At 35.9% G+C, this 26,538-nt stretch overlaps 1 protein-coding gene across 3 annotated transcripts in view; it reads left to right on the top strand.

The window, feature by feature from the left end:
• Window positions 1–26,538, top strand: part of Pcmtd1 (protein-L-isoaspartate (D-aspartate) O-methyltransferase domain containing 1) — a 92,457-nt gene that overhangs the window by 44,073 nt on the left and 21,846 nt on the right. For all 3 annotated transcript variants that reach the window (XM_069990701.1, XM_069990702.1, XM_069990703.1), the window contains 2 exons: window positions 4,111–4,533; window positions 21,027–21,129. In XM_069990701.1, the coding sequence (XP_069846802.1) occupies window positions 4,227–4,533; window positions 21,027–21,129 (410 nt within the window). In that variant the 5' untranslated portion in view covers window positions 4,111–4,226. The remainder of the gene's footprint in view (window positions 1–4,110; window positions 4,534–21,026; window positions 21,130–26,538) is intronic.

Genomic DNA, 26,538 nt, shown 5'->3' with positions numbered 1-26,538 from the left:
GCGCACACGTGCGCGAGCGCGCGCGCGCATTTTAGAATTCTGTTAAGAAGTCCCTCCTTATCTAAAACTCCCAGGGTATGACTGAAATCTTTGATAGTTATGAACCCTATGCACTTGAGCCAAAAAACTGAAACTTAGAATGCTCTGAATTAGAAGTGCTCTGCATAATAATATGATACCATCACTGGAAAATTCCACCAGTGAAAAGGCAAGCACACCATACTGAGTTGGAGGCCCAAGTCTGTATCCTTGCATTTAGTAGGTTGAGGCGGGAGGATCAAGAATTTGAGAAGAGCTTTGGCTGCATAGCAAGACCCGGTCTCAAAAAAGCTGGTCACTCTAAAAATAATATATAAAATTACATGCAGGCTGTGAATAAGATACGATAATGTATATAAAACTTGGGTGAATTTGATGCTTACACTGCATTGTGTACATGCAGATATTCCAAAATCTGAAAAAAATATGAAATTCCTGGTACCAGCTATTCCAGATAAGAATACTGAGCCTTTACATACTGTTTTTTCTTATTCATATGTATCTTTGATATCTTGTAAATTATAAATTTACAACTTGCAAATTAGGCATAGAAAGAGATTAACAACAGTAATAGTAAATTAGAAAATTATTACAATGTACTATTAAGTTGTCTGTGGTCTCAAAGTTTTTTATATTGTACTATTACATCTAAGTTATCAATTTGGGGAGGGTGAATGAAGTAGATATTATGACATAGCATTAGTCTAATAAATTAGGTTTGCTAAAACTCAGGCACCTCCATAGGCCACCACTTAATTTGGTAACCACAGCGGTTACTAAGGGACTCTTAAGAAGGTAGAATATAAAGTGTGAACATGCTGGACAGAGGGATGATTTATATCCTGGGTGAGATGGAGCAAGCTGTTGAAAAGTTGATCATGTTATTTTAAAAGATGTGCGTATAAAAGTTAGTAATTGCTTATTTTTGGCATTCTTAATTTAGTATTTTCAGACCATGGCTGACTGTGGTAACTGAAATCATAAGAAATGAATCCATGGTAAAGGAAGATGGCTGTACTCCAGTTCCAGAAAAGCATTTCACACTACTTTCCTCCTGCATACCCTGGCAGCTTTCTTTTTGTTCACATGGATTTATTTGTCTCTGCTTGATGTTTGGCACATCAAGTTTCACATTCTTGCAATGCTCCTTACTGTGTGATGCTTTTTTCCAACTTTCTGTATACCTAGAATCAAGTCAATTGCTACAATTCTGAAATAGGTCTTCCCATGTACTGATTACAACACAGACTGTCCATTTTCTAAAATGGAAGTAGTGCTGGGCACTGGTGTAATCTTATTTATTTGGGCTAAAATCTGAGGATTGTGCTTTGAAGCTAGCCTAGGCAGGAAAGCCAGGAAGACTCCTATCTCCAATTAACCACCAAAAGACCAGAGATGGAGCTCTCATTCAAATGATAGAGCATCAGCTTTGAGTGAAAAACTCTGAGGATAGCTAGTTACTTCAGTCCCAAGTTCAAGCCCCAATACCAAAGAAAAAGAAAAACACCCCACCAAATTGGCTTGCTCCCTTTGCTGTTAAAATCCTGACTAGCTGTCTGTTGCCTATAATAGATATTCTTAGAGTGGGCTCCCAAGCTTCTAAGAGCTCAGAAACCTTCTGAGGTTGCATGTAAAATTACTGATTTGTTCAGCTTCATAGGAAGCAGTGGATACATAAATTTGTTGAGACTCTCTAGGCAAAACAGAGGAGGGAGATTGGGAAGGTGGGAAGAAGGGAATGGAGGTGAATATGTGTCACTGGCTTACAGAGTAAAGTTTGGTATGGTGCTGGAAAAATGCTCAACTATAGGTAATTTCCCAAAAACTTTCATTTCTCTTGTGAAACAGCACTGTTTCTTCAACCTAAAGTTCTTTCTATACTCCTTTAAGCTGTTTTACATGGTATGTGCCTTTAAGGATGCTATCTTCTGTACCTGGATCCATATCTGTTTTAGGCCTATGCAGTGTAGAACCCATGCCTTCATAGATTTAAAGAGTGGGCCTGTTGATGTCTTTCTTTGTCATTGTTTGTTTATTTACTGGGTTTGCACTTGAGGACTTGGTCTTGCTTGATTTATTTGCTTGGTTGATATACAATATCTCTGAGCCATGGCTCAAGTCTGACATTTTGCTGGCCTTTTTTTTATTTTTGTTTTTGTTGTTGTTGTTCTTTTGAGTTGGCATCTCAGACTTTTTTCCCTGGGTGACTTGGAACCTCACTCCTCTGAATCTTAGACTCGTGAGTAAGCTAGGCAGGCATTCGTATTTGACAGTGCAACCATCATATTTAGAAGACTCAGTAATTGTGGTAGTTCTTATTTCTTTGGTTGTTCCTTTGCCTCTTAACCAGAATGTGAGCTATATAATAAGGATAACATTTGTTATTTTTTGACTTTTTAAAATTTATTTTTATTGTTATTATAAAGATATATACAAAGACATTTGTTACTTTTGCTGTGGTAATTTTGAATAGGTTGGATTTTGAGAGGAACTTGGATCAGGTTTTTCATAGGTTTTAGAATCAACAAAGGGGGGATTATTGTTTTTCATATTAGTAAATTGTGGCACTTAGAATAAAGTGTTTGATAAATTGTCTATGATCAAAATCCGTCACATTGTTTGACAAATGCCACACTGCTGAGAGACTGTCCTCAGACTACTATAGCTATTTTAATTTTTTTGGGGGGCTATTTGAGTACCAGATGAACAAGTTGATTTGTGTTTGGAGACTATGTAATTTTGAAAATGTTGTAGTATACTCAGCATTTAGATTCTTTAGCTATAACAGTTGGTTAAACCTAAGATCTGTTGAAGGGACAGCATGTGAAGATCTTTTCATTGCATTATTGGGACAAAATATACTCATTGCTGAGAAGGGCCCTGTAATGTATATTTTTTAAATTAATGGTTTTATTGTTTAATTTTTCGTTAAAAGTGGGGAATGGAGCCATCCAGCATTATTTAAATGAGCTTCAATAAGTTGCATATCAGTGATATGTGAGTTCATTGTGCTTCCTTTTCTTAGGAACATCTCTAGGGGAAATCATAGAAGAGAACAAAGGGGACACTAAATAATGGGACAATCCTGCTAAGAGATTGCTGCTTTCTCAGCAGCACTAAAGCATCTTGGTCCAGGGATCTGAAGACAATTCAGACCCTGAGTTTGTCTTCTCAAAAGTCAAGAGTGGGAGTCAGCCTTTCCAGATTAAAAGTCATGCCTGTAATCCTCTGTAGGTTGAGATCTGACGATCAGGGTTTGAAGTCAGCCTGGGTAGGAAAGTCTCTGAGACTCTCTTAACTTCAGTTAACCAGCAGAAAGTGTAAGTGGATCTGTGGCTCAAGTGGTAGAGCGCTAGCAGGGAGCAGGCCTTGAGTTCAAGCCCCAGGACTGGTGTATGTGCACACCCCTCCCCCTCCCGGCATCCATACTCCTCCCCCTCCCCCTTCAAACCTTGTTCTTTCTCTTTGGATTTCTTAATTCAGTAACCAATATATGAATTTACTTACTGGTTATCTGAGTAAGCCTTACATTGTGTATTCACTATTATAGATTGAAATTATTTGGTTTGTCAAGATCTTCTGAGGTTTCCATCCAAAGATAATAAGTTTTATCTATTGAACAAGAACATTTTTAATAAGGAAGCCATGTGAACTAGTGATTATGAGCATGTTTCTGAATCTGAGAGACCCAGGGCTATAGTGTCACTGTCCAGATCAGTGTTGTCCATTTTGGTAGCCACCTGTTTCATGTAGCTGTGAAGCTGTGTGTGTCTAAATGGAATGATTGAATTATAAATTGCATTTAATAAATGCATTTAATTGAAGTCTAGGTTACTAATGGGTCTACGGTACTACTTGTCTGTGTCTCAATTTACCCATTGTACAGATGGAATCATGTAAATTAACTTTTGTGGTTGTTGTAAAAATTAAATAAATAAGTAATTTATCATTGTGCCTTGATCAGTATGTGTTCTTGGGAAATGATGGTTAATTTATAATGACATATTTAAGAAATGGGACAAAATTGCCTCTTGAACATTAAACTTGTTTATTTTTATTCTTTTCTTCTAGGTTTAATTTATTTTTGGAACCAAGTGCAATACTAAAAAGAAAATAAACCACACTACATTATTGGAAGCCATTTCTTCTTGTTACATTAAAGTTTATGATTTGATTTGAATACTATCATGGGAGGAGCTGTGAGTGCTGGGGAAGATAATGATGATTTAATTGATAACCTTAAAGAAGCTCAGTATATCCGAACTGAGAGAGTAGAGCAAGCCTTCAGAGCCATTGATCGTGGTGATTATTATTTGGAAGGCTACAGAGACAATGCTTACAAAGACTTAGCCTGGAAGCATGGAAACATACACTTGTCAGCACCTTGCATTTATTCTGAAGTTATGGAAGCACTGAAACTTCAACCGGGATTGTCTTTTCTTAACCTGGGAAGTGGAACCGGATATTTAAGTACAATGGTGGGATTAATTTTAGGTAATTTTATTTTTGTAAAATCCTATTTTAAACAGTAAGCTGAGTTTGTATTACTCTTCATGATTAATAGGATTTGTGACTTTGTGTACAGTATGTTTGATTGTGTATACTCAAAGTAGTTATATTCCTTACCTAAATGTGGAAACATGGAGTAAAAGTAATCTTATTTCTGGTCCTGATCCTGATAGTAATCTCCTGTCCAATTGTAGACTTTTAGTAGCTCTAGGAAAACTACATGCAGGAACTCTGTGTCATTGTACTTTAAATTGAGCAACGAATAGAAACTTAAGAATTATTAGTCTATTTTGGTTAAAATGTTCTGTTTTCTGACATATAAAGTCTGGTAGATATTTCAGTGTCCAATCTGTCTGTCTGTCCGTCTGTCCGTCTGTCCGTCTGTCTGTCTGTCTGTCTGTCTCTCTCTCTCTCTCTCTAGTACTCTATCTATCTATCTATCTATCTATCTATCTATCTATCTATCTATCTATCTATCTATCTATCTATCTATCTATCTATCTAGTACTGGCAGTTGAACCCATGATCTTTCACATACTAGACGAGCAATCTATCACTTAATCCACATCCCTTGTCCATGTGGCATTTTATTTTATTATATTTATTTGTTCATTTATGTTTTTTGTGTTATTACTACATCTCAAACTCAGGGCCTGCTGCTCTTAGTTTTCATATTGGTGGCCACAGCTGTGTCTTTAATCTGTCATTTTGATGGTTAATTGAAGATAGACTCTTGCAGACTTCTCTGTCTGGGCTAACTTTGAACTGAGATCCTTCTGGTCAGTCTCCTGAGTTTTTTTTTTTTTTTTTTTGCCAGTCGTGGGGCCTGAACTCTGGGCCTGGGCACTGTCCCTCAGCTCTTCAGCTCAAGGCTAGAGCTCTACCACTTGAGCCACAGCGCCACTTCCAGCTTTTTCTGCTTATGTGGTGCTGAGGAATCGAACCCAGGGCCTCATGCATGCAAGGCAAGCATTCTACCACTGAGCTACCTTCCCAGCCCAGTCTCCTGAGTTTTTAATACTACAATTGTGAGCCATTAGTGCTTGGGTTCTCAGAGTATATTTTAAATATTAAGAGAATTGTGTCAGTTTTTTTTCTTTTTTTTTAACATCTATTTATTTATTTTTGTGAAAATACCTTACAGAGGGGTTACAATTACATGGGCAAGGTAATGAGTACATTTCTTATCAAGCATTGTTGTCTCCTCCTTTGTTTTCCCTTACCATCCCTTCCAAATCCCTCCCCCCCCCCAAGTTGTAAAGTTTTTTTTTGACATAACGTCTTGTACATCTCATTGTTGCAATGGGTCCACCTGTATCCCTATTTAAACAATTGAGAATTTTGTCAGTTTTGTTGATAGAGTTGTGCAGGATAGAGATGTTGTGACATTGATGGGACAAAGTAAGAGATTAGGGAAAATGATGAAAATATTTGTCTTCATTTAGCTTTCATCATACTTACTCTTTCTATTCAGGCAGACATTGTTCTAGCAGGAACTAGAAGGAAAGATAGAAGAACGATCTCTAAAACTATGATTATAGTTAATCTTGAGTCTGTCTAGTTTCTGAGGAAGCTTAATCTGTTTCCTTTGCTCCTTGCTCATTTTAGTTTGTGTTTTATGTGTATTTTAAGTCAAAGTGAGGATGGATACATCCATGAAAATCACAGTTGGATTGTGATTTGGATCCAAAGGACTGTGAATATAGTATTTAGTAGTATAGAGTAAGACAGATATGGCTCCACTGCTTCATAGTGACTTTGTTAACACAAGTCCTCTTCCTATTAAGAAATGATAGCACCATGGTCAGACTTAAAATGAGTATGCTCACTAGAGACAGTGGGTCCTATCTGAGGACATATTTGGTAGTACACGCTGGACAAATCCAGACTGAAACAGAAAGAACATCTCAGTTTGTAACACAGGAAAGGAAGATTCCCCAAGGGGAATTCTGTTATTGCAGAAACACAAATGCAGAAGATTGGCTATAATTAGAGAACTCTTGCTCACAGAAGAGGCAGTTAACGTTTTTCTTCAGGAAATTTCTTATGATGAATCCACACTTGAAGCAAGCAGTCATCCATAAATTTAATTTTACCCTGAGTATGGAGAATGGATCACATTCTTAACATGGCTCAATGAGACCTTATTTTGATTTTCATATTGAAAATGAATTCTTCTTTCACATTGAAAATAAATTCTTAACTGCTTATTTCTCTTTAACTGTCTTCCCAGAACTAAGATTTTCACAAAGAATCTAGTATTTCAGTTCTTTTTAGGTTACTACTGTCTTTTCATTTATATGAGATCTTATTGAAAAATTGAGTGCAAAAAGTCTTTGAAGCCTGGTGCTGGTGGCTCATGTTGTAATCCTAGCTTGTAATCAGGAGGCTGAGATCTGAGGATTATGATTCAAAGCCAGCCTGGGCAGGAAAGTTTGTGAAACTTATCTCCAATTAACCACCAGAAAACCAGAAGTGGCACTGTGGCTCAACTGGTAGAATGTTAGCCTTTCAAGCTCCACAACCAGGAAAATAAAAAGTCTTTGAAAAGTCTTGCACTTTACTTGTACTTCCCAGATTAAATTAAATATTAGAACCATGAGGATAAGTTACTCTGATAGTCTCTCTCTGATCCATATAGGGGTGGTTCTCCATTCTGTTTCTTTTTCCTAAGGGATTTCCATTTTCCTGATATAACCCATAATATGCTGGTAGCTCATGCCTGTAATCCTAGCTACTCAGCAGAGTGACATCTGAAGATTATATTTTGAAGACAGCCAGGCTGGAAAATCCATGATATTCTTGTCTCCAGTTGATCACCACGAAGCTGGAAGTAGAGCTGTGGCTCAAGCAGTAGCGCACTCACCTTGAGCTGAAGAGTGCAGAGACAGCACCCAAGCCCCAAGACTAGAAAACAAAAACAAAAACCAACAAAAACTAAACAAAACACAAAAAGGTTTGATAAAGTATATTAAAGTATATGGATTCATCTACTTAATACTTTTTTTTTTTTTTTTTTTTTGTGGTTTGGTCATGGGGCCTGAAATCTGGGCCTGGGTGCTGTCCCTCAGCTCTTCAGCTCAAGGCTAGCGCTCTGCCACTTGAGCCACAGTGCCACTTTCGGCTTTTTTCTTTTTGCTTATGTGGTGCTGAGGAATTGAACCCAGGGCCTCAGGCATGCAAGGCAAGCGCTCTACCACTGAGCCACCTTCCCAGCCCTACTTCTTTTTTTAATAAAATGACTATGATTCATTCTAGTACTGTGGATGTCATTGCCTTGGTGCTACATTTACTCCTAAAGTGAAGTATTTGGTAAGCAGGAAACTCACTGACAAGTTAAGATATTTGCAACTGATGACTTGCCAGGACTGACAACCCAGTGCTTCTAGCCTGATGTTACTTTCTTACAAGACATTATCCAGCTAACCTATATTGTATTTCATCTTAGGTATGAATGCTTTCTTTTTCTCTGGTATTCATGTGAAAGCATGCTCCCATTTCTCCTTTCTCTCTTTTGCTTAAAGTTTACCCTTTTGTTAAGTGTGTTTAGTGATTTTTGATAAATTTATAGAGTCATACAAACTTTGCTGTAATGCAATTTGAAAAAACTTCTGTTAGGCCAAAAATCTCCCTCATGCCCAATTGTATCAACTCCCTGTTATACAGCTCTAGTCCCTGACTGTGAGTTATAGGCCACCAGTCTTTCTAGATTTGCCTTTTCCATACCTTTATGTAAGTGGATTCATATAGTTAATGGGTTCTTTTGTATCTTTTTTTTCATTTTGTTATATTTTCAAAATTCTGCCATGATGTATGTATCATGTAGTATGAATCAGTATGTTATTCCGTTTCATGGGTAAACAATGCTCCATTCAATATATATACTGCATTTTGTCTTTCCATTTAGTTAATGGATATTAGAGTTTACAGTTTTTGGCTCCTAAGACTAATGTTACTATGCACATTCATGTACAGACTCTGTGTGGGCATATATTTCTTTTGGTTCAATTAGAAATTGCTTGGCTGTATGGTAAATTTGTATTTACTTCTTTAAGAAATGTTCAGAGTGTCAATTTTTTTTCTTCTTTTTTGCATCCTTACTGATAAATGGTGGTCGCCTAGTCCCTGCTGGGCTGATGGCCCAACCCAGGGCCTCACACATGGTATACACACACTATACCCCCAAGCTTGATACCCAACTTGGTTTAATAGCCATCTTAAGTGGATGTGAACTGTCACCTTATTGTAGTTTGACACTTTACTAAATAATTACAGTGGTTTGACACTTCACTAATTAGTGAAGTAGAATATTTGTATACATATTGGCCTTTTTAATAACATGGTAAAATGCAGATCTTTTCCTTTTTTATTTAGCATTATTGAGTGGTAAATAGTCTTTATATACTTTGCATATAAGTCTTATTAGATTTTCAATATTTAAATGTTTTAAGCTGCTTTTTTAAAGTTTAATTTCTTTGCAGTACTGGAGATTGAATGCAGTGCTTCAACTCTGTAGACAGGGCTCTACCACTTTAGTCATCCTGGCCTCCACCCCTCTTTTCCCTCTGTTCTTGGTTCTGCTTATTTAAAGAAATTTTTGCCTTTTTCTTTTGGGGAAATTTAAAGTCTGTTCTTCCTATGTGACTTCATATTGGGCTGTAAGCAAATTTATTTTGAAAACATGTTTAGGCTATGTACCTAAGGAAATCACTGGATCTCCTCTTAAGCTCCTCCATTTTTAATCTGCATTTTATTTATTTTTTAGTTCTGGTTAGGCTTTCTTACATCTTTTTAAAATTACATATTATCTTTAATGAGTTGTACAAAGGTGTTACCGTACAACATGTGAGTTTATAAGTGCAATTCATCTTGATTAATTCTTTCCCTTTCCTCTCAACGTCACCTTATATCTTTTATCCATCCTTTTAACCTGTATTGAGTTGTTCTCATTATTCTTTTTTTTTAAATAAAGCAGTATCATTTATTCTTTTTTATTCTTTTTTTTTTTATTGTGAAAATACCATACAGAGGGGTTACAATTACATGGGCAAGATAATGAGTACATTTCTTATCAAGCATTGTTGCCTCCTCCTTTGTTTCCCCTTTGTTCTCATTATTCTATCTTTCTTTTTTTTAAGATTTTCTCCCTGTGACTTATACTGGTTGTGAAGTAAAAGGCATTATTCTCTACTGTGCCCTACGTGGCTGCCATTCTGAAAATCAGTAATCAGGGTTTATTTATAGTAGTGATAATTGTTTAGTAAAAATAGCAAAAAAATTAGCAATACAATAACAAATATTAGACTTAATATGAAGTTTAGAAATTTTACGAAGTTTTCAAAGCAGTTTTTTTTCTGGTTATAGTTCCTTATACTGCTATTAGAAAGTATGATGAAATCCCTTCAGTGATTCACTGATGTGAAATTATTTTAGATACTTTGTTGAGCATCTTTTAGGTGTTTTTTTGTTGTCGTTGTTTGTGCGGGTATGGAGCTTGAAGTCAGGATCTTATGTTCTTTTTTTTGTTTTGTTTTGTTTTGGGTGTGGGGGTCCGGTCGTGGGGCCTGAACTCTGGGCCTGGGCACTGTCCCTCAGCTCTTCAGCTCAAGGCTAGTGCTCTACCACTTGAGTCACAGTGCCACTTCTGGCTTTTTTCTTTTTGCTTATGTGGTGCTGAGGAATCGAACCCAGGGCTTCATGCATGCAAGGCAAGCACTTTACCACTGAGCCACCTTCCCGCCCCGGATCTTATGTTCTTGCTTAGCTTTTTAAAAGCTCAAGGCTGGCACTCTATTGTTTGAACCACAGCTCCACTTCTAGCTTTTTGGTGGTTAATTGGAGATAAGAGTCTCAAGAATTGGTCTGCCCAGTGTCCAGGCTGGCTTTGAACCACGATTCTCAGATTTCAGTGTCCTGAGTAGGATTACAAGTATGAGCCACTGACACCTGGCTGCATCTTTAGTTTTTATCTTTGAGATTACCTCTCTACCCTGGATCATCTCTATAGAAAATACAACTGCTCTTTATTACTATTTTTCAATTTTGTATCTGAGAATTTCCATACTGAGTTGTTTATTTGTAGTTACCAAATTAATGCAATTTTTTTTTTTTTTTTTGTCGGTCGTGGGGCTTGAACTCTGGGCCTGGGCGCTGTCCCTCAGCTCTTCAGCTCAAGGCCAGCGCTCTACCACTTGAGCTACAGCGCCACTTCTGGTTTTCTGGTGGTTTATTGGAGACAGGAGTCTCACGGTCTCTCCTGCCCGGGCTGGCTTTGAACCGGGATCCTCAGATCTCAGCCTCCTGAGTAGCTAGGATTACAGGCGTGAGCCACCAGCGCCCATATTTTTTAGATCATTTTCAGACCTTTGCAGCGGAAAAAAACAGTTGAGTTGTCTGTTCTGTGAGTTCCTAATGGAGAGGGACAGGGCCAAGCTTGCCTGTGGCTTAGCTTTTATGTGGAGATGAACAGAGGATGGAAAGCAAAGAGCCAGGGTGATATTATATTGGCTCAGTTAACAGAGCTTGAATCTCAAATCTGGTTTGTGGGATTGCCTAATGCAAGTCACTAATTTATTGAGCTTTTTTTCTTTTCATTGTGTTATTGAGCTTTTTTTCCCCTCTCTTTTGTAAACAGATTCTACCAGAACGAATATATAGGATTTAAGATTATAGTCTGTTTGAGATGTCTATAAGAACAATGGTTCAGTGTTCGTAGCCAGTGCTTTCTGTATTTTGTAGAACATGACTACCGGAAATGAGAATCAGCTGTTTATTTCAGAAAATTATTAAACCCTTTTGAGTTTGTTGTATTTATGAAAGAGTTTGTGACTCTACCAATATTAGAGCTCATACCTATGGAACTGTCTGTCTTTTACTGTATCTTCTTTAGGCTAGGTTGATTTTGAACTGGGTGCTTCATTCAACTAGAGGTTGAATATAGTCTAAAGTGCTTCTTGGGCTTGCTAATTTTTTTTCCAGCCCTGATGCTTGAAGTATGAGCCTGGGGCACTGTCCCTGAACTGTTTCGCTGTAGGCTAGCATTGTACCACTTGAGCTACTGCTCCACTTTTAGGTATTTTGGTGCTTAGAGGTAAGATTCTCAGATTATAATGTCTGGGCTGGCTTTGAAGGGAGATCCTCAGATCTCAGCCTCCTGAGTAGCTAGGATTATAGGCTTGAACCACAAGCCCTAGCTGGCCTGCTAAAATTTTTGATCATGTCTGGAATTGGCCCTCACAGTCCATTTGCCTGTCACTTACTTGACTTTGCGCAACTCTTTCTTTGGATGTCAGTTCTCCAAATTGCTTGTTTGTTTGTTTGTTTGTTTTGCCTTTGTTGGAAGTTTCTTTAACCCTGAAGTGAAAGGTGGACCTTTCTTTTGTCCTCAAGCCTTCATATATAAAGAATTTACAGAACTTTTATGTCCACTATGTGTCTTGTAAGCCCTGGACATGATTTTCTACACCATACTCACTGATTTGGTACTTAGACAAATTTGGTGTATTTTTCTTATTTCTCCAGTGTATACAAGATTGTAAAAACTATCTTGTCCCCAACTGAATGTTTTTCTTTCTACGCTAGATAAAACTTACAAATTTCAACTCTCTTCCTCCTATGTGGTTTTATTTTATTTTATTTTTTAGGAAAGGTATAATTTTCTTCTAAAATGCTCAAGATAGAAATTGGAACACCAGCCCCGGGCGCTGGTGGCTCACACCTGTAATCCTAGCTTCTCAGGAGGCTGAGATCTGAGGATCACAGTACAAAGCCAGCCCGGGCAGGAAAGACCGTGAGACTCCTATCTCTGGCACTGTAGAAGTGGCACTGTAGCTCAAGTGGTAGAGCGCTCGCCTTGAGCTGAAAGAGCTGAGGGACAGGCCCAGAATTCAAGCTCCACAACCAAAAATAAATAAATAAATAAATTGGAACACCAGTTATTTTTTCATTTAATTTTATCTTATGGAATAGGTAACATACACAAGGGTAAGAAGCCTAAAGTATCAAAAGACAACTTAGAAATATTTTCCTTTCTTCTGCTCTTATATCTTCTGTGGTTAACTTCCTCCCTTACAGAGCCACAAAGACATCTTGATTTATACAGTACTAACAAGGCTGATGTTTATTACTCTGAAGCCAATTTTCAATGAAAGGAAAATATTTGTTGCATTCTAAAAGGTTTCTTTGAGTAACTAAAGATAGTAAGTTAATTTGTAATGGAATGCATTATTTATATGATTTGCTTCTGTGGAATGCCATATTCCCTAATATCAGATTAAATCGTTTTGACATTTATTGTTTTGACAATATTCAAATCTAGTGCTCTCTCTTACCTCTCTCTTGCTCTCACTCTTTCTCTTTTTTGTCTTTTGTTTCTGGTACAGGGCTTGAAATCAGTGCCTGAGTGCTGCTGTCCCTTTCCTTTTTCACTCAAGGCTGGCATTCTACCACAGAACAGGAAAGTCCATGAGACTTATCTGTAATGAATCACTGAAAAGCTCTACTGTTGGCTTAATCAGATATAAAAGTCTCATGGACTTTTCTGCCTGGCTTACTTTGAACCACAATCCTCTAATCTTAGCCTCTGAAGTAGCTAGCATGAGCTACCCAGTGTTCTGTACCTTATTATTCTTTAAAGAAGCTTCTATGAACTTAGACCCTATGCTAATTGTTGAGGATGTGATAGTGCAGACAATTACATTTATCCTTTAAATAGTGTGTAATATTTTGTAAACTAGAAACAGATAATATTGTTTTTATTGGTTGTTTGTCATGTAGTTCAATAAATTTTTATTATCAGTATGAATCAATCACCATGCTTTCTCTGGATATCTTCAGGTACTTCAAAAAATAAATATGCATTGAAATAAAAGAGCCAATTAAAATGACTTCCTGGGAAAATGATTTCATTAAAAAGAATTTACATCAAGATACGAAGCTACTTAAAATTAGCTTAAAATTACATTATAATAAAACACAGTTTTACTCACTTGGTTGAATTTTGTTTGGTGGAAACTTAATATATTGTAACATATTAGTGTACGTATAGTCAGAAGCTTCTCTGGGCATTAGCAGCCCTTGAGTAGAAAAGTGAATTGTGAAACCTGTTCTTGATATTTGGCCTTTTACAGAGGTAGTTATTTTAAGCTGTGGGTCCATTCTCTGTTGCTATTTAAAACTACTATTTTCAGATCCTATGTAAACATAGTTTTGAGATTTATGTATAATAAAAGGAAGTGACACATATCCATAAAGGAATGTATGTATAAGGGCCTGATACATTTCAGCTTGTGTTTGGTAAATTTTAAGACTTGTTTCATAAGGCCTTTCTTAAGTTTCATAAGGCCTTTCTTAAACTGAAGTAGTTTTGAACCCAGGGCTTCACATTTGCTAGGCAAGCATTCTATTACTTGAGCCATATCCATACCCCTTTTTGCTTTCATTTTGGTTTTGAAAATACTCTGCTTTTACCCTGACTTGTCTCTGAACCTCCATTCTCCTGTTGCTGCCTTCCAAGTAGATGGGTTAAAGTATATACCTTCACACAGAGCATTCATTATAGTTTAATCTTTAATTGCTTTGTTGTTACATAGAATGTGAGAAATGATAAGAAATTAAATATATTTCAGTAAGTGGCAATACATTAGGGCATTTTCTCAAACCCAGTTAATGAATACTTAGCCTTTTGCTAATTCTTTTTTTTCCCCTTTATCTGCATTTGGGTTATTATTATTATTATTTTATGCCTCTGCCTTATACTGTGGATTATTCATGGGGGGAAAAAAGACCGAGTAAAACTTATTCTGTCTGCTTTTTACCCATTACTATACATGAATACTTGTAGTTACTAACAAATGTTCCCAAAGAAGCTTTTTTGTCTGTTTGTGTTGCTCTTGTGGCTTGAATTCAGGGCCTGGTTGGTGTCCCTGAACAGTTTTGCTACCACTCTGCCATGTGAGTCACAGCTCCACATCTGGCTTTTGAATAGGTCTCATGGACTTTCCTGTTTAAGCTGGCTTTAAATTGTGATCCTCAGATCTCAGCCTCCTGGGTAGATAGGATTGCAGTCATGAGGCACTGTTGCCCTGCTAAAAGATGTTTTTATACACATATTTTAATACCATTGATTTTGTACTAATCTCATAGAAACCAAATAAATAACTCACCTACTCCCCCTTGTGGTAAACATTTAGGATTATCTATCATGTCTTACATAGAGAGTCCATTAAGAAAATTGTCTTACTGAAAGAATAGAGATTTGGATATTTCAAAACAGGTTCTATAAATCACTTAGATGGGACTTTGTATACATAATTAGGAAGATGTAGTATTTTGGAATTCCAGTTTGAGGTTGAGATTTCCTGCCTCACTTTAGGCTAATCCCATAGATTGCCTTTAGCCTATATTCAGTAGGAACCAGGCATTGGTGGTTTTAAACAAACAAAATTTAGAGTCTATAAATTCAGATATTCAGTAATTATTGAGAACAACTAATGTAGGTTTTTGTTTTTGTTTGTGTTTTTTGTTGGCTGTGGGCCTGAACTCTGGGCCTGGGTGCTGTCCTTGGGTTCTTCAAGGTGAGCCCTCTACTACTTGAGCCACAGCACCACTTCCAGTTTTTTCTGCTTATGTAGTGCTGAGGAATTGAACCCAGGGCCTCATGCATGTAAGGCAAGTACACTACCACTGAGCCACCTTCCCAGCCCCTAATGAGGCTTGGATCTTGTTTCTACAATTCAACAACCAGTGTATGCATGTGGTCCTAGGGCTGGAACTCGGGACCTTGACACTGTCCTTTAGTGTTTCTGCTCAACTACTTGAGTGATTAATCCTATAAAGTATCATAGACTTTCCTGTCTTCAGTCCTCAAATCTCAGCTTCTTGAGTAGCTAGGATTACAGGCATGAATCACCAGCTACCAGCCTATAATCATGATTTTGATCTTTCCCTGTCCTTGTTCCTTACCCTCTCCCTCTTCCTCTCTTCCTCCTTTTCTTTTCTTTTTTTCTTTTTTCTTTTGCCAGTCCTGCAGCTTGAACTCAGGTCCTGGGCACTGTCCCTGAGCTTCTTTTGCTCAAGACTAGCACTCTACCATTTGAGCCACAGTGCCACTTCTGGCTTTTTCTGTATGTATGGTCCTGAGGAATTGAACCCAGGACTTCATGCGTGCTAGGCAAACACTCTATACCACTAAGCCACATTTCCAGCCCTATAATCATGATTTCTAATAACAGTTTGTTATCTTTCCTATACTTTATAGGATATGAAGCACTTTTATATAATATATTTGCTCATTTTAGGGATCCCTTTTATAGCAAGAAACACTTTTCAGATTTTTAACTGACCAGTCTTAGATAATACTAGGTAAAAGGATTTGGAATCTCAGAACGTCACACCTTAATCTTTTAATCTTATCACAGCATCATAATCCTAAACTGAAATGGTAGATCTTGGATTATTTTTGTCTTTTGAATTATTATAGTATGTATTATGAAATAATTTTGCCTGTTGCAGTGTCCGCTGAATTATCTTTAAAAAATATTAAAGACACAGTGAGCTTCATTCAAGTGTAGTGTGAAGCATGTTTCCTTAGTCTGTCTCAGGCAGTTTTCTATCTATACCACTTGGCAGACTTAGATATTGGATAAAGTTGAAGTCAATGTAAATGAACAATTTAGTTACAGTGTAGCTGTTCATGCATGGACAATTTACAACTGAATCTGATAGTTTTTGACCTTTACTGTAAGTTTTGGTTTGACTGTTGAGTAAAAGAGCAAGACTAGATCCAGTTACTCCAAAATATAAAGTCTTTAGATTTGATTATATTGGATTTTTTTTTTGGGGGGGGGTCTGGTCGTGGGGCCTGAACTCTGGGCCTGGGCACTGTCCCTCAGCTCTTCAGCTCAAGGTTAGTGCTCTACCACTTGAGCCACAGTGCCACTTCTGGCTTTTTTCTTTTTGCTTATGTGGTGCTGAGGAATTGAACCCAGGGCCTCAGGCATGTAAGGCAAGCGCTCCCTCGGATTTTTTTTTTTTTTTTTTTTTTTTTACTGGTAACAACAAATAGGTTTTTGACAGCTATAAAATATTTTCTAAGTTGGTCGCCAGTGACTGGCCTGGCACCTATAATAATCCTAGCTACTTAGGGACTTGAGTTCTGAAGATTATGGTTTGAGCCAGTCCAGGCAAGAAAGTCTGTGAGACTCTTACCTCCAATTAACCATCCCAAAGCCAAAAATGGAGCTGTGGCTCAAGTGACAGAGAATCAGACTTGAAAGAAAAAACTAAGGGAAAGTGCTTAGGCCCCCATTCAAGTCTCAGTACTGGCACATACACAGAGAGATTCTTAATAGTCTATATTATAAATATGTAAGGGAATACATATAATTTAATATTTTGAATATATAACAATAAACTGGCTTCTGTATATGTTTCTATTTTCTCACTAATATTTACCTGTTAAAAGTTGTGGCTAATTCCTAACACATTCCTTTTTCTTTTTAAAAATACATGGTATAAGAATTAATCCCTTGGGGCTGGGAAGGTGGCTCAGTGGTAGAGCGCTTGCCTTGCATGCATGAGGCCCTGGGTTCGATTCCTCAGCACCACATAAGCAAAAAGAAAAAAGCCAGAAGTGGCGCTGTGGCTCAAGTGGCAGAGCGCTAGCCTTGAGCTGAAGAGCTGAGGGACAGCGCCAAGGCCCAGAGTTCAGGCCCCACGACTGGACCCAAAAAAAAAATAAAAAATTAAAAAAAAAAAAGAATTAATCCCTTATTATTTCATAGAAAAATCTTCATTGATGAATATAAGGTGACATTGGAATGTGTTGAACATAAAATAAAATTTCTGCCTCATCTGACCTGTTAACATCATTTAAAAATTTATGCAAAACACATTTGTGCTAAAAATGTTTCATATAAAAAAATAATCATTTAGAAGGGACTTCTTCGAATCAGCTTCTTCATTTTTCTCTGCCTTATTTTCCTGTTCTATTTTAATTATTGAGATGTCAAATATGAGTTGTAACAATCAACATTGCACCACATTTTTTGGTGTAATTCATGTGTTCTAATTGTATGTCATATTCTAAATAAATGAGATATTAGTGACATTGTTATTTAAGTTCTGCCTTTTATTAATGCATTTTTACTCTTCAGTTATTTTCAATATTTTAATGATCATATTATCAACTAATGATATATAGAACCACATTTAGAGTAAAACAGTTACATCTACTTAAAAAATATCAAGTGGTGTTACATTAGATATTAATAGTGTTTTGCATGTGTTTTTATACTATTCTTGAAACAAGGCTTTTGAATATTACTGAAAAAAAGAAAAAAATTTACGTTATAATTTTGATGTGTATTCCAGGCTGGTCAAATTTAAGCTTTTCCTGCCTTATCCTCCTAAGTTCTTTGGTTACAGTTATGAAATCTTTATTTTTCCTATTAGCCATTTTGTATCACGGTGATGTGAAAACAACTTTTGGGGAAAAAAATTCTTAAACTTTTAAACTTTATTTCTAAAGTTTAAGCTTTGGTTTTGCACAATAAGCAAAAAACAGGAAAAAGAATAGTGATATCTTGAAGTGACAAACAGCCTGTCTCATTCCTTTTGAACTAGAACTCCAAGATTCAGATTGCTACTGCTAATATGGGTGTGTGCCTTTATTTTCAGATTCTTAGTTTATGCATTTGGGCTTGCTGGAAACAATGTGAGCAACATTGACCATTTTTATTGGTCTGTTATCTGTGCAGTTCTATTTTTTTTTCATAAAAAGTGGCTGAGTAGTTGACACACTTCTTAACGAATAATAAAAATAAAGTATAAGTTTGCTACATTTTAGTTGGGCACCAGTGGCTCACACCTGTAATCCTAGCTACTCAGGAGGCTGAGATCTGAGGATTGTGGTTCAAAGCCAGCCCATTCAGGAAACTCGGTGAGACTCTTATCTCCAATAAACTACTAGAAAACCAGAAGTGGCGCTGTGGCTCAAGCAGTAGAGCACTCACCTTGAGCTGAAGAGCGCAGGACAGTGCCCAGACCCAGAGTTCAAGCCTCACGACTGACCAAAAAAAAAAAAAAAAAAAGTTTGTTACATTTTACATTCAGTGGATAAACTCAAAAAGGTTATAAAGGAAAATTATATTCATTTTATGAAACATTTTTTCATACTGTTAGTTATCGTTAAGTAATACTGTGTTACTGTGTAAGTAATTGAAGTTTAATATGAGCTTTTTTTAATGAGGAAAACTTTGTCTTCCTAACATTCTTTTGACCTTTATGGAATTCAAACTCTCATATTGACATTAAATAGTGTGTTAAAATGTGTGTGGGTTTAGAGGTTGGGAGTTTAGCTCAGTGGAAGAGCACTTGCCTAGCAAGTTGCAAGGCCCTGAGTTTGGGCTTCAGCTCTGAGGGAAGAGAAAAAGAAAAGTTTGGGTTTATAAGTCTGTTTTGATACTTTTTAAGAAAGAAACTTCAAATTTATTGTTTACCTATAGCAGTAATAAGACATTATTTGAGGTCTTAAGTAATTCTGTACTGTTATTCTAGTTTTTAGGTGAAGGCTTACCAGTTTAATAAAGAAGTGAAGAAGCAACCATTTGAAATTGATTCAATCAATTCACTTTTAAAAATATAAATACATTTTAAAGGATGTTAATTCTTGTGTTTTTTTTTTTTTCTGAATCAAGTACCTTTTGTGTAATCCTACTATTTTAATACATATTTCAAGAAAAATCAGCTAAAAAAATCTTGAACCAAATAGACTGTTAGGGTACAGGTTAAGCATTTTCCTTATCTGATTTGGGGCTAAAGATTGTCTCTGCACATTTAGAAATATTTATAGTTTTTATAGTTTTGTATTTCTTTTTTTTTAAATTTAATTTTATTTTATTTGAGAACATACTGTACAGAGGGGCTACAATTACATGGGCAGGATAATGCATTCAGTAGATGAATGGATCAAGAAAATGTGGTATATATACACAATGGAATTCTATGCCGCCATCAGAAAGAATGACATTTCCCCATTTGTTAGGAAATGGAAAGGTTTGGAAAAAATTATATAGTTTTGTATTTCTGAGATCACTAATTGTACTTTTCATGTAGTCTTTGAACATGTAATTATGATCATTTAATTTGCTAATATACTTTGTGATTAGTAGAAACAACTCCAGTATGCACTGTATCTTTAATGGCATTTAGAGGATAGCTCTGATTATTATTATTATTATTATTATTATTATTTTCTAAAGATATGGAAAACACAACTTACAATAAAACAAAAATGTTGAGTCAGAAACCTGCTTGGCTCAGTTTCAGAAGCTGAAAAGGATTCTAGTAAAACCAGATGTGCTGGTGTGGTACTTTCATGTGTATGTATCATGGAGAGACAGGATATACAGTAAGTTGCCTTAGGAAATGGTGAGGCTTTATATTCTCAGTGAGCAGGTGCCAGGGTGGGGAAAGCACTAGGGCAAAACCAGCTAGTGGTTGGGGAAGGGAGCTGAGACAAGTCCCCTTGCCCTTGTCTTAAGAGGTAATTCTGTCAGTGACCTTATATAAAATGAAACACCATGGGAGAAAGGAGATGAATTCTAAGCTCTTGCTCTGTAGTCAGTGTCTAGTAACTACATTCTGCTAGACACAGGAAGCTCCAAAATGCACAAATATGGTCTTGACCCTGAAGGAGTTTAGTATTACATATCTGGAGTCAGAATGCTTTTAAGATGTCAGTCTATTGTTCAGGCCCCTAGAATTACCAAATTTTGCCAGGGGTTAATGGTTCACATCTGTAATCCTAGATACTCTGGTGGCAGAGATCTGAATATAAGTGTAGCCAGCCCAGGCAAGAAACTTATGAGACCCTTACGTCCAGTTAAACAGCTAACACCTGGAAGTGGAACTATGATTCAAGTGGTAAAACACCAGCCTTGTGCAAAAAAATAAGGGACAACACTCAGGTCCTGAGTTCAAGCCCCAGGACCAGGACAGGAAAAAAAAACATAAATTTTGAGTAAATGATTTAAAGAATAATGGTAATGAACTTAAAACCATGCAGATTATGTGGAAGTGATTCTATATCAAGTTTAGCAATAATATCCTTTCAGAAAAAGCATCCTTTGCAGAAGGATTAAAAATAATATTTTTGACAGAAAATGCAGTGAAGCTTTCCTTTAAAAATTTTTAAATAGTTGTAGAAAGGTATTTCATTTGTACAAGCCACATTATGAGTACTTTGCATCTTGAAAAATGTCACCTCTTCCATTGCTCTCATCTTTCTCAATTTTTTTTCTTCCTTAACATTGAAGAAATATAAATAGGTTATTCAACTTTAAAGTCTGGCTCTCAGGTATTTGCATATTTCTAGCCTTCTTTCATAGCTCCTTTGTTAGATAAATGATCAGAAATTAGAAAAGTTCCGATATGGGCATATTATTAATATTTTCATAAAAATGCTACTACAATTGCAGGTCCTTTTGGAATAAATCATGGGATTGAGCTTCATTCAGATGTGGTGGAATATGCCAAGGAAAAGTTGGAGAGCTTCATCAAAAATAGTGATAGCTTTGATAAGTAAGTACTCTTACCTGTAGTTTTAGTTTGAATGTAAAATAGATAATGAGCAATATGTCTGTTCCTGAACACTATTAGTTTATTATTGGTTTACTCAATTGCATGCACCAAAAATCCATATGCTATAAAATGAGAAAGAAATGAGGAGACATTATATGCTACTGTTTTTATTCCATGCAACTCTATAGCAAATTATAAATGAATAACCTTTATTTGGTAGTATTTTGCTACTATCATTTTATTAGTGATGTTTAATTCATTAAGTATGTGTTTTGTTTTTCAAGATAAAACAAAGATGATCAGGACCATAGTGTTCTCTAAAACTGGTTTAAAAAGTTTTGAATAGTAAGTTCTACCGTCTTTATTTGTACCAAAATTTGCATATCAGCATATAAATGACTTTCTTTAAAACATTCAGTTACTTTGTCCAATATCCAGAAGAAATTATCATAGAAATACATGAGTATACCTCATGGTGGGATTACATTTGAGAAACTTGTTTACAAAATGAGAAAGCTTTGAGCTCATACTTCTCCTTAGAAGTCTTTTGTCTTGCCTAGTAAGGATGGTTGATTAGGTATTGTATCCACTAAAATTTTACCTTGATAATATCATGGAAGCACAAGACAGAAAAGTCAAAAAACTGTGAAATTATATAAAGTCAGTTGAACATTGATATCTCTTTTTTTTGCATAGATTGTTATATTTTCATAGCCCTTAAAAAGACAGGAAACACGAACTTAGAAGACAATCGCTTTATGTGATTGGTTTAATTGCAGAAGTGTTCAGGTTTCCTGCTTGCTGGTTGGGAGTAGGTCCCTCTCTTCTTCCTGGCCATGATTATCAGTGTGAGAAATTAACATCTAGACTAAAATTGGAGGCTTTCCTCCAGCGAAAACTGGCCTGAGGATGTCAAGAGAGAATTGTGACTCTCTTCAGGGGAGTGTGTTTTCCTTTTTCTTTATGTGCCCCTCTTCCTTCACTTTGCACTTTTATTTCTTTCTGCTTTTGTGAGGTTGTATCAGTTCTCTGGTAAGTGGCACTGGAAGCAGGTAAAGAACAGAAAACATATCCTGCAGCTTTCTACAATAGTATTTAGAGCCAACATGAGGACTTTTACCTACATAAGTGTGATTGTAACTGGGTTACTAACAAACTTGGGGAGTTAGCAAATGCTCTTGATTTTATTTTTTATTTTTTATTTTTTTGTGTTGGTACTGAGGCTTGAATTTATGGCTTTACTCTCTTGCCCAGATTTTGTTCTCGTGCATTAGAGCCATGCCTCTAATCTGGCATTTTGTTAGTTAATTGGAGATGGAGTTGCATAGACTTATCTGTATGAAGTGGCTTCTACTTGCAGTCCTCTAGGTTCTTCTTAGTAGCGAGAATGATTTTTATATTTGGCTGTAATTAATTCATTAGGTTTAAGTAAGTCACTTAAATTTTCTGCATCAATATGCTGATCAGCCTCCTTGTTTATAGCTGTCTTTATGAAAAAACAAAAACAAAAACAAAAAAAACTTAGGGCTGGGAAGGTGGCCTAGTGGAAGAGTGCTTGCCTCACATACATAAGGCCCTGGGTTTGATTCCTCAGCACCACATAAATAGAAAAAGCTGGAAGTGGCACTGTGGTTCAAGTGGTGGAGCACTAGCCTTGAGCTGAAGAGTGCAGGGAGAGCACCCAGGCCCAGAGTTCAAGCCCCACACCGACCAAAAAAAAAAAAAAAACAACTTAATTTTTAATCAGCCTTCAGTTGCATATTGTACAGATTCGTATTTATTGCCAGGGAAAGAGAAATTTAGCTGAAGTTATTTGATAAGAAATTTGAATTCATTTTAGTAGCCTTTTGTATTCTTATTTCTCTGATTTAAAATTACTAGCATGGTATATAATTACGTTTTATATAATCTTTAGAATTTTGTTGAATTCATTGCATTCTGTGAAATATATCCTTTGATGTTGACATTTAATATGTACATAAAGGTTTTTGAGAACATTTGCATCTTGAAAATATGAAAGAAGAATAATAAAAGTAAATGCTTTAAGGTTTATTGTAAAGTGCTATATTTTAGTTACTAGTACATTTCATGTTTTAATATGTAAAGATACAGACAATTCAGTTTTGGGTCAAAAGTTAGGCAGAACACATTCAAGGATCAACTTTTAATCATTGAAACAGCTATTCAAGTTTATTACTGACGAGTAAGTGTAGTTCTAAGAAACAGTAAAATATATCATGATTTGAAGCATTTCTACCTTAATATAATTTTAAATATTACAACACATAACTTTAAAACACTACATTCATTTTACTAAAACATTTACTAGGGCATATAGGATCAAAATGGATTATGTACATAAATATTCTGTTAAAGCCCTTCACTTTGTACAATTTAATATTCACTAATAAACATTTTAATTGGCTTCATGTAATTGCAAAATGATTAAATTTCTAGGTTTGTATTTCTGGGGTTAAGTTTACTACGGATCTAGGTTTTTTTTTTTAAATTCTAAAGTGATAATTCATAAAGTGTAATGGTGTGACTGATCTAAATGTTCCTTTGTATCTTTTTTTTTTGGTTGGTTGTGGGGCTTGAACTCTGGGCCTGGGCGCTGCCCCTGAGCTCCTCAGCTCAAGGTGAGCACTCTACCACTTGAGCCACAGAGCCACTTTCCGGTTTTCTGGTGGTTAATTGGAGATAAGAATCTCAGGGACTTTCCTGCTCAGGCTGGCTTTGAACCATGATCCTCAGATCTCAGCCTCCTGAGTAGGTAGGATTACAGGCATGAGTCACCAGCTCCCAAGCTCTGTAATTTTCAATAAACGTGTTACTTTATAATATTTATTCAGACATTATAACAACTTCTGAAGGGTTACAACTTGTTTTTCAAAAAGAATCTTACATTAATAAGCCAGTCTGAAAAAGATAATTGAGGAATTTTTATTATCCTGATTTTCAAGGAATGATCTGAAATAATACTGGCTTTTTTTTTGTTATTTATAATTGGGTCCTGTATGCAAAGAATAGGTGCTAGGAAAATGTTTAATCTTGTATGAAGTAATGCATGGTTTGAAGTTAAGTAATCAAAGTTAATTAGTTTTGGTAATAGAAATTATAAAGGTAATATTTTTCTTCCTGTTTTTCTTATGTTTTATTGTTTACACTTTACATTTAATTTTTACATTTTAGTTTAGTTTTACATTTTTGGCATTAGTAGGGTTTGAAATCAGGACCTCATGCCTGCTCAGCAGGCACTTGAGCCACCTCCCCAGACCTTTTGCTCTAGGATCTTTTTTTCCTGGGCCAGCTTTGAACCTCAGTACTCCTACTTACTCTTACTACTGTACCTAGAATGACAGGGGTGTACTACCAAACACAGCTATTAGTTAATAAGAGATCTCCTTAACATTCTGTTCATGTTGGTCTTGAACTGTGATCCTAGCCATTTCCACCTTCCTAGTACCTAAGATAGGTACTAGGAAGCTACTTCTACCTTGCCACACTTGTATTTTGATGATTCATTTACAATTTTTCTTGATGTTTGGGAATCATGTTTCTACTTATTTTCAGTTTAAAGATGTGCAAAATACAAAAAATCCCCTTCATTATATTTAAGTAACAGGAAAATGAATTGCTAATTGTATAGTTCTTAATATTTGATTATATTTTATTACGTTTAAGATAGAAGAATAAGTTGGTAAAGCCTACCACTCTTCTGATCTTATTCACCCTTTTTAACCAGTCCATTTCAAAAGTATTATCATGATTTAAACTGCACAAGAGGTTTTCTTACATCTATTGGAGATCAGAGTGAACCCTCTTAAAAATATGGTGGTGAGGAATTCATAAACTAATCATTATTGAATATATAATGTAACATGATCTCTGAAAAAATAAATATAAATGTATGTTTTTATGTACATAGTTTGGGTCATTTGTCTAAAACATAGTGTTTCTTCTCTTGATAAAAGAATCTTTATAATATAGATACTTGTCAGTTTTCTTAGTTCTATCTCAGCAAATTTGGAGTGGCTGCTCTGAATTTATTGTACTTGGAGATGGAAAAACGTGAAGTTTTGTTGTATGAATTATTTCTGAAAGCTGTGATATTCCCGAATTAACTGAAATTTCCTTTTATAAACCTCCTGAATTCAAGGTTAAAAAATATATATTGGCAGTATTTTCTGCATTTGGCCAGATCTCTTAAGTTACTTGGGCTAGCTTCTTGGGCTAAGAGATTGCATACTGATTCATCCTTTGTAGGGAAAAGATGGCCCTAGTTACCAAGGAAATGAGTGGACGTGGAAGGGTATTCCAGGAAAATTTGATTTATAAACACAAAACCAAAAGCAAACTAAAATTCTTCACAAACAAGATCTAAAATATCCTTTTAAAAAGCTCATTCTGGTCTAAACATGTCTGTAGCTTATTCGCTGAGGGTTTTGAGGTTTTTTTTTTGTGTGTGTGAGTTAGGAGGAGGTTGGGAAGCCCAAATTATATGTATTGTGTGTGCATGTAGGTAAACAAAATTATCTCTCTAGTTACTTGAATTGAACCTGAATGATAAATTTTTACTCTGTGGGTATTTGGGAAAGGAGTTTGTAAATAGAAAAACATTTATTTGTAACTATGTGTCTGTACTTAGTACAAAAACATGTATGCCGTTGATTTGGCTCCTCACAAGTCAAAATTCAGAGTGCCCTGTCCTTGTAAGGACAGGTCAGTAGATCCTATCACCTCTTTTCCAGGGTGATTGTGGTTACGATTTTGGAAATGCTGCATTATAAGTAACCAAGTGCACTGTAGTCTGAATATCATTTCACATGCATAGACAACCATTTTCCCCATATAGTTGACACATAAAAGAATCATGAACTGAATAATAAAAACAGTAGTTGGATGATAGGAAACAATTCCTGCTATGCATAATCTACTCTTTCATTCTGAACATTTATTCACAATCCTAAAGATGCTATTTACATTTACATTTTCCCAAGGGGAAAACTGAAGGTTAGATAATGAGGCTGGACCAGTAGATTTTCTTTTTTTGTTCAGGTTTGGCTCTGAAAATTTAAATCTTGATTTATTATAGTTCTTCCTAATAATAAACTGTTCACAATGACTTACAGCCTATCAATTTAGCTCTAGTTAGAAAATTTGAAGGAATATTTTAATATTTATCATTTCCTTTAGATTAGAATCATGGAAGGCTGTTAATAGAGTTAAATATAGTACAGTGCTATATGAAAGAACACACCTATTGTTAATGATGGTAGCATGAGGTGTTTTTTTTTTTTTTTTCCTTTTTTTAGGGAGGGGGGTGCTGATCCTGAGGCCTGGACACTGTCCCCGAGCTTTTTTGCTCAAGGCTAGCACTCTACCACTTGAGACACAGCTCCACTTTCG

The sequence above is a fragment of the Dipodomys merriami genome, unplaced genomic scaffold (assembly GCF_024711535.1).
Source record: "Dipodomys merriami isolate MVZ:Mamm:240054 unplaced genomic scaffold, mDipMer1.0.p SCAF_4, whole genome shotgun sequence".
In the NCBI taxonomy this organism is placed as follows: Eukaryota; Metazoa; Chordata; class Mammalia; order Rodentia; family Heteromyidae; genus Dipodomys; species Dipodomys merriami.
Note: the sequence above shows the minus strand (reverse complement) of the source record. Positions and strands in the feature narration are given on the sequence as shown.